The sequence below is a fragment of the Rutidosis leptorrhynchoides genome, chromosome 9 (genome assembly GCF_046630445.1).
Source record: "Rutidosis leptorrhynchoides isolate AG116_Rl617_1_P2 chromosome 9, CSIRO_AGI_Rlap_v1, whole genome shotgun sequence".
Classification (NCBI taxonomy): domain Eukaryota; kingdom Viridiplantae; phylum Streptophyta; class Magnoliopsida; order Asterales; family Asteraceae; genus Rutidosis; species Rutidosis leptorrhynchoides.
The window spans coordinates 362382498-362397513 of NC_092341.1; the positions used below are offsets into that span (position 1 = coordinate 362382498).

The 15016-nt window shown below is 34.7% G+C and overlaps 1 protein-coding gene across 1 annotated transcript; it reads right to left on the reverse strand.

Moving 5' to 3' along the window:
• Positions 1–471, reverse strand: LOC139869257 (uncharacterized). Its single transcript, XM_071857574.1, has one exon. The coding sequence runs from the start codon at positions 469–471 to the stop codon at positions 1–3; it is 471 nt and encodes a 156-aa protein (XP_071713675.1).
• Positions 472–15016: the final 14545 nt, after the last annotated feature.

Genomic DNA, 15016 nt, shown 5'->3' on the forward strand with positions numbered 1-15016 from the left:
TCAAATCAATGTAGTCAACGTTTCTCTTGTAGTTCTTGAATGCGTGAGTGTTGAACCCTCTTGTGTTGATCTTTTATTATCTTTCCTTAACCCAATCAATCTTGACCAAAATCCACCTCCCTTCTTTTTTTTCACACCATTGTTCACAATTTTTTCACTAACATAAGCCATTGATCTACTCTTTCTCAAAAAAGAAAAATACCCTTTTCCTTCCACGTGATCATCATTAGTTTTACGTTGATTTCTATCTTTATGCATGGGAGATGCTTTGTATGATGAACAAGCAGAAGATATCGTAGAGATAAATGATGTCGAACACGATGAAGATAGTGCTGAAATAGTATGTGATGAAGATCCCGATATTTTCGATAATCGTTCTCTCAAACACAAGGAACAAACCCCGGGAGATTGTTGGTGCATCGGGTGTTTCTTGCAACTTGCAACCATTGATGATAATTTTCGGGTTTCCATTGTGTGGTTTTGGATAAAACCGTAGGTGTTTTTAGTGTTGTATTTATAGAAGTGTTTGAATATTGTGTTCCTACTAGGGTTCAAGTGAGTTTCCACGATAGTTGCTTGCAAAAGACTTTTTTGACGGTTTGTTGGTTTTTGGAAAAGTAGGGAGCAATTTGAGGATGAGTTGCATATAAAATTGACGGTCAGGATTATGATGTAGGCAACAGGGCAATTAAGTATTTACAACATGCATATCTAGGTAAATGTATTTTAGATTGTCATACAGTATAATAATTTAAGTTTTAAATTAGTAATACGAATATATAACTAAAATTAGTGCATAAATCGTATCTATTTTCAGTGAGCCATTAATATTTTTGCCTTGTATAAATACGGAGTACTTTGTTAATAAGTTATACATTCTAAATTGGGGTAAAATGTATATGTTGGTGTTTTTAGTTTTGTTTGTAGCTATTTGTAGCTATTAGCTAGGTATGATGTAGTTGATAGTTGTAGTCGTTAGCTGTTAGTTTTTTTTTATATGTATTTAAGTGTTTAGTAGATTAGTTCAATCTATTAAAATAAAGAATAAAATAAAAACAAATTATGGATTTTTTCTCAAACTATAATTCAATTAGTTATTAGCTTTTAATTCATCTCAAATAATTCAATTAGTTATTAGCTTTTAATTTTTTTCTTGTCTCATAAAGATTTAAACTCTTATAATCAGACGAAACTTTTTACTAGATAGTAATTTTTTCATAAAAGTTTCAAGTGAGTTCTAAAAAATTTGTTGCCAAATTGACATGATAAGTTATACAGTAATACATTTATTTGTATTGTGTATTGTGTATTTGCGTGTAAAAATTTTAAACGTTTTTTTATATCGTATGTATAATCTGTGCCTTATGTTATTCACATTACACAATTTGAATAATATTAAGGTTCATTCGAAGTTGAATAAAATATTCTTATCCTAAATACTCTCAACATGAAGAACCATTCAAAACTAATTCGAATACTTCGCTATTGGTTTCGAAGACTTCCTCCCGTTCAAATAAATTGTGAAGACATCATCTTTCTATCGATGTCGTAGACTTCAGTCGTTCAAATCGACATACAGGTACGAGTTAGATAACTAAGGATGTTGAACTAGGAGGAACATCGAAGGCCAAACAATGAAGTGTGAACACTTAATCATCTAGTCTAAGGATGTTGAACTAAGAGGATCACCATTAAGATGTTGAAATCAACAAATATACAAATTACCGCTGAGATGTTGAATTCATATTACTCCATATATCAACAAGGACGTACTGTATGTGTTTGTGTAACAGAATAATGTTGTTTGTATATGACACAGTTGGCGGATTTAGGATTGGTTGTCACTGGTGTCACCGGTTAAGACCTCAAAATTTTTTCTACTACTGGATGACTTATTTGAATGGTGTCATACAAAAATATGTACACTATCCACTGGTGTCTAATTAAAAATGCGAAATTTTTTACATTGCGTATTTCAGTGGTGTCCCGTACTACCACTGTTATTATGCTAAACTTGATTGTACCCCGCAAATTTGCGGGATTGATACGTCGCTTACTATCAAATTGGAGTTAATGAAATTGGTAGTATATCATTGCAAATTTTTGGGACAAGATCTCGATTCACAATTGTATCGGTTTGAGGTTGTAGTTTGCTTCATTCATCTATGTTTGAGTTATGTAAATAGATTTCGTAAATATATTAAAATGTCTTTAAAGTAAACATCATTTGTAGTTCGTCAATTTGGAGTTAGGCAAATTGTCATCCCAAAAGTATTTTATAGGAGGAGTAACAATTACATCGTACGAAGGTAAAAAAGGAAAAGAAAAATTACAAGTAACCTTGATGGGAAAATAAATCACAACGGGCAATCTACAAAGCGGAAACAAACATCCGTTTAAAAAATATTTCCTGACCCGTATGAAACCGTGAGGATGTTAACAAATAAATTATACCAAATGCAATTCAAATCAGCTCCAAATCAATAAATTAAAGGATAATTGAGCAAACACAAAGACACGAGCTTTTTACGTGGAAAAACCTCTCAAAATCGAGAGTAAAAAATCACGGGACCCGTAGGCCACTTAAATTCCACTATCACCAACAAGCACTGTTGTAAACAGCGTCCGTTGCGACGCCCGTTGCGGCATTTTGGTAACTAAACCGTTTTGACCCCGTCCCGTTTTATTATAAGTCGGTCAACGGTCAAAAGGCAGGTCAAATGCAGGAAATATTGGGTCAACACCGGCCAAAAGTCAGAAATTCTGTTAAAATCGGTTATAAGTCGGTCAAATCAATCAAAATTGACTTAGTTTAGTATTCCATTTTGTATTATATTAACGCTAATAGCAATTATATGTACAAACTTGTCAACGAAGGTTTTGTATCTCTAAAATATGTGTAAATATAAATTTATATATAAAAGTCAACATTAGTCAACATCCGTTTCGACCCCGTCTCGGCCTCATTTTTTCTGTTGGGACATTTTGAGGTCGCTACCGTTTCGGCCCCGTCTCGCGTTTTTTTCAACCTTGCCAACAAGAGAGTAATACAATAGGTCTTCTCTAGATCAACTAGAGGTATACAAAATCATCATACTCTTGAACTATTACAATCAACAAGTATATGAAACAATCTAAAGACAAAAAAAGGAATTTTCTCACCCAAAAACTGCTGTTCTTCAACCTACTGTAAATCGAGCTACAGACCTTTTTAGACGAATTCAACGGTTGAAAACCTTGGCCGAGATGTCAGGAACACGCTTTCTAAAAATGGTGAATATTCAACGGTCGGATCTCCGGGGATCGTCACTTTTCTAAGTTGCTGTAAGTATAGACGGGAATTTGGGGTTTCTCTCTTTTTCTCAATCTCTCCACTCTCTTGAATGTGAAAAATGGCTGCACTTGAAACATATAAATGATGCCCTAAAATACTTGACCAAGTCAACAAGCATATGGGCCTAATTTATTGGGCTTTGGGCCTTTCTCATTAATTGAAAACCAAATAACCCAACTAATCTCCCCCTTTTCAATTATGAGGAAGAAATTGCCATCCCAGCGATCGAGTAACATACCTTAAGCTTTTCACTCGCCAAAGCCTTTGTGAGCATGTCAGAACCATATCGTCGGTATGAACTTTATCAAGTTCAAACAACCCATGTTCAAGACATTCTCTAATCCAATGATACTGCACATCAATATGTTTTGCCCGCTTATGAAACATAGAGTTTCTAGCCAAGTGAATCGCACTCTCATTGTCCCAAAGAACCACATATCTTGATTGCTTAAACCCAAGGTCTTGTAGAAATCTTTTCATCCACAAAAGTTCTTTGCACGCTTCTGTTGCTGCCATGTACTCAGCCTCGGTCGTAGATAAGGCAACACACTTTTGCAATCTTGATTGCCATGAAACTGCTCCCCCTTCGAAGGTCACCAAATATCCAGAAGTGGACTTCATGTTATCTTTGTTTCCTGCCATATCTGAGTCTGTATAACCAACAAGCATCGGCTCTCCATTTCCAAACGTGATACCCAAATTTGAAGTACCTCTCAAGTATCTCAAAATCCATTTAACTGCTTCCCAATGCTTCTTACCCGGATTTGACATAAACCGACTAACAACACCTACCGCATGAGCTATATCAGGCCTAGTACACACCATAGCATACATCAAGCTACCAACCGCTGAAGCATATGGAACTCTATCCATCTCCTCAACATCCTCCTTTGAAGAAGGGCAATCTCTATCGGTTAGCTTAAAGTTGGAAGTAAGAGGGGAACTAACCACTTTAGCTTTTCCTATGTTGAATCTACTAATCACCTTTTCAATGTATTGCTTTTGTGATATATGTAACGTCTTGGCACCTCTATCTCTAGAAATCCGAATGCCAAGAATCTGTTTTGCTGGCCTCAAGTCTTTCATAGCAAAAGACTTGCTCAATTCTTGCTTCAACTTCGCAATTCTTTCAATATTTTTACCAACAATCAGCATATCATCAACGTATAGCAACAATATGATAAAATCATCATCACCAAACCTCTGAAAGAAAACACAATGATCTGAAGTTGTCTTTCGGTAGCCTTGCTTTCCTATAACCGACTCAAACTTCTTATACCACTGTCTCGGTGCTTGCTTCAAGCCATATAGACTTTTTTGTAGCCTACAAACATAATCTTCTTTACCTTTAACCTGAAACCCTTCAGGTTGCATCATGTAGATTTCCTTATCCAAATCACCGTGAAGGAAAGCAATCTTAACATCCATTTGTTCAACCTCAAGGTCAAGACTAGCAGCGAACCCAAGAACCACTCGGATAGATCTCATCTTCACAACCGGCGAGAAAATCTCCTCAAAATCAATACCCTTTTTCTGTCTGAATCCTTTAACAACTAACCTAGCTTTATACCTTGGTTGAGAAGTATGCTCTTCTAACTTTAGTTTGAAAACCCATTTATTTCTCAAAGCTCTCTTCCCTTTAGGTAACTTCACCAGCTCATAAGTATTGTTCTCTTGTAAGGAATTCATCTCATCTTGCATGGCTTCAGCCCACTCCTTCTTATGTTCATATTTCATAGCTTCTGCATAACACTCTGGCTCTCCCCATCAGTGACTAATACATACTCATCAGCAGAATATCTAACAGAAGGATGACGGTCTCGGGTAAACCGCCTAAGTGGGACAAATGGGGGAATATCTGGTACTGGAATCTCTACCTGCTTCGGAGCGTCATTATCATCAGTACCATGTTCATTATCATGAACATCATCTCCCACATGTGAATCAACATGTTGTGGAGTAATCAGATCCAAATCAGCAAGATCAGTACTATGTTGACGAACTGACTCTGTCTCTGTCTTCTCAACATCTGATCTTCTGAACATCTGATCACTTAAATTCCACTATCACCAACAAGATAGCAATACAATAGGTCTTCTCTAGATTAACTAGAGGTATACAAAATCATCGTACTCTTGAACTATTACAATCAACAAGTATATGAAACAACCTAAAGACAAAAGAGGAATTTTCTCACCCAAAAACTACTGCTGTTCAACCTACTATAAATCGAGCTACAGACCTTTTTAGACGAATTCAACGGTTGAAAACCTTGGCCCAGATGTCAGGAACACGCTATCTAAAAATAGTGAATATTCAACGGTCGGATCTCCGGGGATCGTCACTTTTCTGAGCTGCTGTAAGTATAGACGGAAATTTGGGGTTTCTCTCTTTTTCTTAATCTCTCCACTCTCTTGAATGTGAAAATGGCTGCACTTGAAACATATAAATGATGTCCTAAAATACTTGACCAAGTCAACAAGCATATGGGCCTAATTTGTTGGGATTTGGGCCTTTCTCATTAATTGAAAACCAAATAACCCAACAAACCTACCCTTCAAGAATCCTTTGACAGCAGAAGAGCTATTAACAATGTCGCTTCCTAGTCTGGGCAGCCTTCGATGATCATGGATAGTCCGTGTAGCCTTCGCTTCCTAGTCTGGGCAGCCTTCGCATCTTGTATTGTTAACAATGTCGTCTTTCGTTTTTTCGCTTTGCTACTTGTTGTATAGATAGCTAGTGCTCGGTTCATCATTCATCCCATACCCTCTTAGTATGAGGCTCTCTTTGATGTATCTTTCTTCATTTTAATAAAAGTTACTTTTTAAAAAAAAAAGTGTTAAATAGATACATGTAATCATACCATGAGTCATATCATGTGATGCCCTATAAATCTACTTTGTATAAATAGCCCTTTTCATGTAGTGAGACTTCCATAGCTATCATCCGTATTGAATATGATTCATCTTGAGCCTACAAAAAAAGACATTAAATCAAATTGTCTTGCACAACATTATAAAATCACCATGAGGCGTGAAGTATTTAAGATCATTCGATTTCTACAGTATATATCTTTCGTCTTTTTTGATGATCTTCATCAAGGTTGCAAAATTCGCTATTCAGAGATTAATCGGTTGGGACTTTGGAAGAATTAATCGATAATTCGGAGATTAATCGGGGATTAATCAAATTGTACTTTATACATTTAAATATTAAAGTTTACAAATTATATGTGTAAATATAGAAGAAAACCATAAATATAAATATAAACTTTAACATAACTGTCTAAAATTGTTCATTTTGTTCAAAAATTACAAAGTTCTAGTTTAAAATCATGTTTTAATGTTTACCAATTTTGACTTTGATTAACTTTGATTACTAAATTCGATTTTGACCAATCAATTGACGTTTACCGATTAATTAAACGAATTTTGGAAAATCTGAACGGATTGCTCTTAAAAATGATTAAAGGGAGATTAATCGACGAATAATCGGGTTTTTTACAACATTGATCTTCATTATCATTTGTCATTAATTATTATATTATGTACGAATATTGTATACGAAACTGAAATGAGTAATTAAAACCCTAACAAATTACTCAAATAAAATAATCAGATTATAAACATGTATAATACATAACCAAATTAAGAACGAAAAAAAGAGAGATCTAACCAATAACCGAAGATAGGATGAACCGGGCTTGTGTTTGACACAATTTCCTTAAACAGATTCGATGTCTGTTCCCATGGTACACCGGTCTGAAGCAGCGTACTGCTGGACTTGAACTACTGCCTGAAAGGTAACCGGAACGGGGAGACCTTGTTGCGGCTGAGAAGAAAACTTGGAACGTATAAGAATGCTTATACAATTTTTTTAGTGTAATTTTCTACAAGCCTAAGACCTTTATTTATAGTGAAGATTATAGCCTTAGGTTTGCTCCCACAACCGATGTGGGACAAAAACACAACTTATTCGTCAAGTTAATTTTGCACCAAACTAACAACTTTGAGACTCGATATCTCATTCACCTTTAATCTGTTTTGAACACACTTCAGGTCGATGTGAAGCCCTCGTCAATGACTACAAAACCCACTAAATAATTATTAATATATATAAATATATCATATATTAATTAGTGTCCAAAGTTTGTGAAAACACACTTGTTTTTAACTAATTTTTCCAACATATTATTATTACATTAACTTCAGCATATCTGTTTAAACTCTTTACATGTTTATCGTAGTATCAATTTGAATTATAATCATCATAATCATAATAATCACCCAATCGATATAATACAATTGGGAATCCGTTACAACTAAGATACCATTAAATTGGGTTCAAAACAATTGAGTTCATAGTCACGAATATTATATCATAATCATATTTACTATTATCACTTTACATTGTTTTTTTTTAACAGAGATTGGGATCACCCGAGGGGGACTAAACCACCCGTTGCGATCATCTTCCGTTTCGACTATGTCGATGCAGCGATAATAACCCCGCCCCCATCGCTGCCCGGGAGGAAACCTTGAAACCGATCCAAGGGCACGGCCAAGTAAAAACCCCCTCCCCTTTACCCCCAAACGATATGGGAAATGTGCCATGGGTGGATACTTCATGGCATGGATGAAATTGTATTTTTAATATGTAGCCAGCGGGGGTCAAACTCCTGACCTCCCCTAAAGGAAGCATGCCACCAACCACTGAACACATCACAACTTCTCACTTTACATTGTGGTTGTAGTAATTGAAAATCTAATATGAAATCTCAGTACCTTTGATTGGTAACATTATAATCATAATAATCAATGTTGTTATAGATACGCAGCTATTGATTTTGTTGATTTGATTTGGTAGTCGTTCTTCTGTCTTCTTATGAATCGTTAAATTAAGGAGTTATTTTAGAGTATAATAGAGAGAAGAGATGGAAAGACGGGTAAATCTTTTCAGAAAATTAGGGAAGGTTATTAATGGAAACTACATCTTGATTTAGTTGATTTAAAGAAAGATATATTAGCCAATATTGTTGTTTAGTTTGATCTAATGGTTCTTAGTCATTCTTACTTTAAAATCTAAGGTTATAATTTTGACATGTCATTTTTTATTAAGTTTGCTTTCTTAATATTGATTTTCTTATAATAGAGAATAGAGAATAGAGAATAGAGATAGAGATAGAGATAGAGATAGAGATAGAGATAGAGTTATATTATAGATCTATCTATGATATTATTTGTATATATGTTAAGTTATTATGGTGCTCATGTGAAGGCAGATAATGCTTTATGCAAACCATATTTCTCTTAACAATATAGAAGAGTGTTATACTACTTGTGTTTAGAATATTTCATGTTGTCTTCACATCCAGATACAACAAAAACTCATTTGTAACTTACTGCTCCACACTCCATTATTTTAAAAATCTCAGCAGAAGTTTAGCAAGCTCCAAGTCAAACAACAACGAGTGACTTTCTAGTCAACTAGTTGTCTTAACCTTCGGAAGCGAACAACATTTTCAGTTGTACCGCGGTCGTGCCAAAAATTCGCTTTCAAGGCAGTGATTATCTCAAGGCGTAACTTCTCTTTCCAATTAGTGTTTTTGATACTGTTATTGTTTCATCTACCTTTTCAGCATATATTTGTTCTTAATTGAAATGTAACCTCCAGAGGCGCTTCCGGGACATGTGCAATTGAATACGACTTAAGAAAGTAAGCTTTGAAAATCCTATATAATAATTCATTCGTTTCCATATTTTTTTTCAGGAATGAGAGGATTTTGCTAACTATAACCTTTAGAGTTTTCGATAACACGCTTTAAGATATTGTACATTATGATAACCATGTTAGGAATCGGTAGGCCCTAACAAGACCGGTGATTCATGTAAATCACCAAACCCACAACGACAAACGATTAAATAAAGCATGAATGATAAAATAAAGATGCATAAACGACACAGATATTTAACGTGATTATATCTCAACTCTAAAACGCGGAGAAGGGTTTACTCCACTGGCGCAAACCAGAGATTTTCTTATATTATTTTGCACACATTACAATGAGGCTAGGGGTTACAATTTATAGGAAGAGTTAAACTTGTCCACCAAGTCAAACTTGTCCTTCAAGCAAAATACATTCCATTAATATCTATTACTTGCTCCATACTCCATTCCTACTAGAAGATTTAATTAAGACAACAAAATCTCTACGACTTGTTCACCAAGTCACGCTCCCTACGACTTGTTCACCAAGTCAAGTTCCCTACGACTTTTCACCAAGTCAAGCTCCCTACGACTTGTTCACCAAGTCAAGCTCTCTTCGACTTGTTTCTTTGATCAAATTCTTCACACCTTCAACAATCTCACACTTGAAGACTTTGAGCAACTCTTCACTACTCAACAATCTCCCACTTGAAGATTTTGAACAAACCCCGAACATTAATCTCCATTCCAACCAAGAACGTAAAACCACCATTATACTGCCAAACTCCATTTGGGACACGCACACTCATCACATACGTTGAATGAGTAGACTTTCAATACAAGGTCTTCAACACTACATGTCGAAACTAGAAACCAATAACCGCCTCAATTGTTAATGTTGTTCAAACACCCATAGCAATTCTCGAACTCCTCTCAGCTATGAATTTTGATACCGCCGAGATTAAATATCCGGGTCACGCCGCTCTTCCACACCATAGGGAAGGAAGTCTTTCGACACCAAAACCACTAAGCTTCAACCCGATCTCTAGTTACTAACAAGGTCCATCTCGGTTTCTTGCACCACCATCTTTTTACGCAAGAAGATCAATTGAAGTATGCGAAACTTCAATTACAGGATTCTTGCATGAGACAACATCGCCTCACCCATTGCTCTAGACACGTCCAATCCAGAAGCCCGTGTCAACGATCACTCTCGTACATAATTTCCATCTATCTATGATTTCCTTTTACCAGCAACAAGAAATTCAACAGACACCTTTGTAGACCATTCATCAAGGCTCCAGTGAGAACGCAATCACAACCTTGAATCTACACCTTTGAACTTTTCCCGCTTTCACGCTGGTACACTGACCCATCATTATAACTCTGAATTTCACAAACCCATCTTCTCAATCCCAAGCACGCTACCACTCTACGAATAAGAATAGACTGCGGCTATTCGAGAAGAATATGGTTCATACCATGGTCAGTTGCAAATATCTTTGCCATTCGAGGGTATACTTGCAGCATCAAAGTACCCTAGTGTTATCCGGAATCTACGCACCAATACTAGAGATCCACGTCTCATAACTATATCTATAACTCCCATTAGTCGTCAAACTCCCACTAGCTCAGTACTTCCGTTGGTTACCAAACTCCTATCGAGTTCCCGACACCTTCTAGAAAGCTCAAGTTCCAGGACTTACAAGATTATCCACTTCTACCATCACCTGAAGATTCCAAATTGGTCACCCTGAAGAAAACCCGCTTGCTTTGTTGTACTAATGTCAACCAAACCCAAAGCGTTAGCTGAATGCATCATATCTGACAACTTCAAACCAATTCTTCAGTGAGAGAAGCTCTAACCCTGCCCACATACTCCAAAATACTATGGAATATTCAACCAAGTACATTGGTCAACCCATTCAATAATCTGATGTTGGACTTTGGTTTGAATTCCAACAAACCTCCTCTCAAACGCAAGTTCAACTCGACATCCCTCCAATGATAGTCAAGATCCAACCTTCTTTAATACCTGCCGCAACCTCGGAACACAACTTGAATGGGACCACTGTAGTGACCCGAACTTTTCCATGTTTATATATATATTAAATGAAATTGTTATTTACATGATTAAGTGTTTCCAACATGTTAAGCAATCAAACTTGTTAAGACTTGATTAATTGAAATAGGTTTCATATAGACAATTGACCACCCAAGTTGACCGGTGATTCACGAACGTTAAAACTTGTAAAAACTATACGATGACATATATATGGTTATATATATAGTTAACATGATTTTATTATAAGTATGTATCTCATTAGGTATTTTAACAATGAGTTATATACATAAAAATGAGACTATTAATTTAAGAAACTCGAAAACGATATATATAACGATTATCGTTATAACAACGTCTTACTAGGTACATATGAATCATATTAAGATATTGATACACTTGGTTAATTATGTTAAATGATAAGTAAATATATTATTAAGTGTATTAACAATGAAATACATATGTAAAAATAAGACTACTAACTTAATGATTTCGAAACGAGACATATATGTAACGATTATCGTTGTAACGACATTTAATGTATATATATATCATATTAAGAGATATTCATACATGATAATATCATGATAATATAATAATTTAAAATCTCATTTGATATTATAAACATTGGGTTAACAACATTTAACAAGATCGTTAACCTAAAGGTTTCAAAACAACACTTACATGTAACGGCTAACGATGACTTAACGACTCAGTTAAAATGTATATACATGTAGTGTTTTAATATGTATTTATACACTTTTAAAAGACTTCAATACACTTATCAAAATTCTTCTACTTAACAAAAATGCTTACAGTTACATCCTCATTCAGTTTCATCAACAATTCTACTCGTATGCACCCGTATTCGTACTCGTACAATACACAGCTTTTAGATGTATGTACTATTGGTATATACACTCCAATGATCAGCTCTTAGCAGCCCATATGAGTCACCTAACACATGTGGGAACCATCATTTGGCAACTAGCATGAAATATCTCATAAAATTACAAAAATATGAGTAATCATTCATGACTTATTTACATGAAAACAAAATTACATATCCTTTATATCTAATCCATACACCAACGACCAAAAACACCTACAAACACTTTCATTCTTCAATTTTCTTCATCTAATTGATCTCTCTCAAGTTCTATCTTCAAGTTCTAAGTGTTCTTCATATATTCTACAAGTTCTAGTTACATAAAATCAAGAATACTTTCAAGTTTGCTAGCTCACTTCCAATCTTGTAAGGTGATCATCCAACCTCAAGAAATCTTTGTTTCTTACAGTAGTTTATCATTCTAATACAAGGTAATAATCATATTCAAACTTTGGTTCAATTTCTATAACTATAACAATCTTATTTCAAGTGATGATCTTACTTGAACTTGTTTTCGTGTCATGATTCTGCTTCAAGAACTTCGAGCCATCCAAGGATCCGTTGAAGCTAGATCCATTTTTCACTTTTCCAGTAGGTTTATCCAAGGAACTTAAGGTAGTAATGATGTTCATAACATCATTCAATTCATACATATAAAGCTATCTTATTCGAAGGTTTAAACTTGTAATCACTAGAACATAGTTTAGTTAATTCTAAACTTGTTCGCAAACAAAAGTTAATCCTTCTAACTTGACTTTTAAAATCAACTAAACACATGTTCTATATCTATATGATATGCTAACTTAATGATTTAAAACCTGGAGACACGAAAAACACCGTAAAACCGGATTTACGCCGTCGTAGTAACACCGCGGGCTGTTTTGGGTTAGTTAATTAAAAACTATGATAAACTTTGATTTAAAAGTTGTTATTCTGAGAAAATGATTTTTATTATGAACATGAAACTATATCCAAAAATTATGGTTAAACTCAAAGTGGAAGTATGTTTTCTAAAATGGTCATCTAGACGTCGTTCTTTCGACTGAAATGACTACCTTTACAAAAACGACTTGTAACTTATTTTTCCGACTATAAACCTATACTTTTTCTGTTTAGATTCATAAAATAGAGTTCAATATGAAACCATAGCAATTTGATTCACTCAAAACGGATTTAAAATGAAGAAGTTATGGGTAAAACAAGATTGGATAATTTTTCTCATTTTAGCTACGTGAAAATTGGTAACAAATCTATTCCAACCATAACTTAATCAACTTGTATTGTATATTATGTAATCTTGAGATACCATAGACACGTATACAATATTTCGACCTATCATGTCGACACATCTATATATATTTCGGAACAACCATAGACACTCTATATGTGAATGTTGGAGTTAGCTATACAGGGTTGAGGTTGATTCCAAAATATATATAGTTTGAGTTGTGATCAATACTGAGATACGTATACACTGGGTCGTGGATTGATTCAAGATAATATTTATCGATTTATTTCTGTACATCTAACTGTGGACAACTAGTTGTAGGTTACTAACGAGGACAGCTGACTTAATAAACTTAAAACATCAAAATATATTAAAAGTGTTGTAAATATATTTTGAACATACTTTGATATATATGTATATATTGTTATAGGTTCGTGAATCAACCAGTGGCCAAGTCTTACTTCCCGACGAAGTAAAAATCTGTGAAAGTGAGTTATAGTCCCACTTTTAAAATCTAATATTTTTGGGATGAGAATACATGCAGGTTTTATAAATGATTTACAAAATAGACACAAGTACGTGAAACTACATTCTATGGTTGAATTATCGAAATCGAATATGCCCCTTTTTATTAAGTCTGGTAATCTAAGAATTAGGGAACAGACACCCTAATTGACGCGAATCCTAAAGATAGATCTATTGGGGCTAACAAACCCCATCCAAAGTACCGGATGCTTTAGTACTTCGAAATTTATATCATATCCGAAGGGTGTCCCGGAATGATGGGGATATTCTTATATATGCATCTTGTTAATGTTGGTTACCAGGTGTTCACCATATGAATGATTTTTATCTCTATGTATGGGATGTGTATTGAAATATGAAATCTTGTGGTCTATTATTATGATTTGATATATATAGGTTAAACCTATAACTCACTAACATTTTTGTTGACGTTTTAAGCATGTTTATTCTCAGGTGATTATTAAGAGCTTCCGCTGTCGCATACTTAAATAAGGACGAGATTTGGAGTCCATGCTTGTATGATATTGTGTAAAAACTGCATTCAAGAAACTTATTTTGTTGTAACATATTTGTATTGTAAACCATTATGTAATGGTCGTGTGTAAACAGGATATTTTAGATTATCATTATTTGATAATCTACGTAAAGGTTTTTAAACCTTTATTGATGAAATAAAGGTTATGGTTTGTTTTAAAATGAATGCAGTCTTTGAAAAACGTCTCATATAGAGGTCAAAACCTCGCAACGAAATCAATTAATATGGAACGTTTTTAATCAATAAGAACGGGACATTTCAGTTGGTATCCGAGCGTTGGTCTTAGAGAACCAGAATTTTGCATTAGTGTGTCTTATCGAGTTTGTTAGGATGCATTAGTGAGTCTGGACTTCGACCGTGTTTACTTGAAAAATGATTGCTTAACAAATTTTGTTGGAAACTATATATTTTTAACATGTGAATATTATGTGATATATTAATCTCTTAACGCGTTTGATATTATTTGATAGATGTCTACCTCTAGAACAAGTCCCATTGACTCACCTAATAATAATGAAGAGTCAAATGTAAATTGGAATGATTCGTGGACTGATTCACAAGTTCCCGAAGAGGAACCGGAAGAAGAGTCGGAACCGGAAGAAGAATCGGAATCGGAAGAAGAATCGGAACCGGATGAAGAAATAGAACCGGTGGGGGAAATAATAAAACGGTTAAGTAAAAGAAAATCCTCAACCAACCGACCAAGGTTAATTATGGTCAATGGTGTTTCCGCCAAA

What these genes read in the sequence shown, in the direction of transcription:
- LOC139869257 (XM_071857574.1), bottom strand. Translation starts at nt 471, where the DNA reads ATGGAAACCCGAAAATTATCATCAATGGTTGCAAGTTGCAAGAAACAC.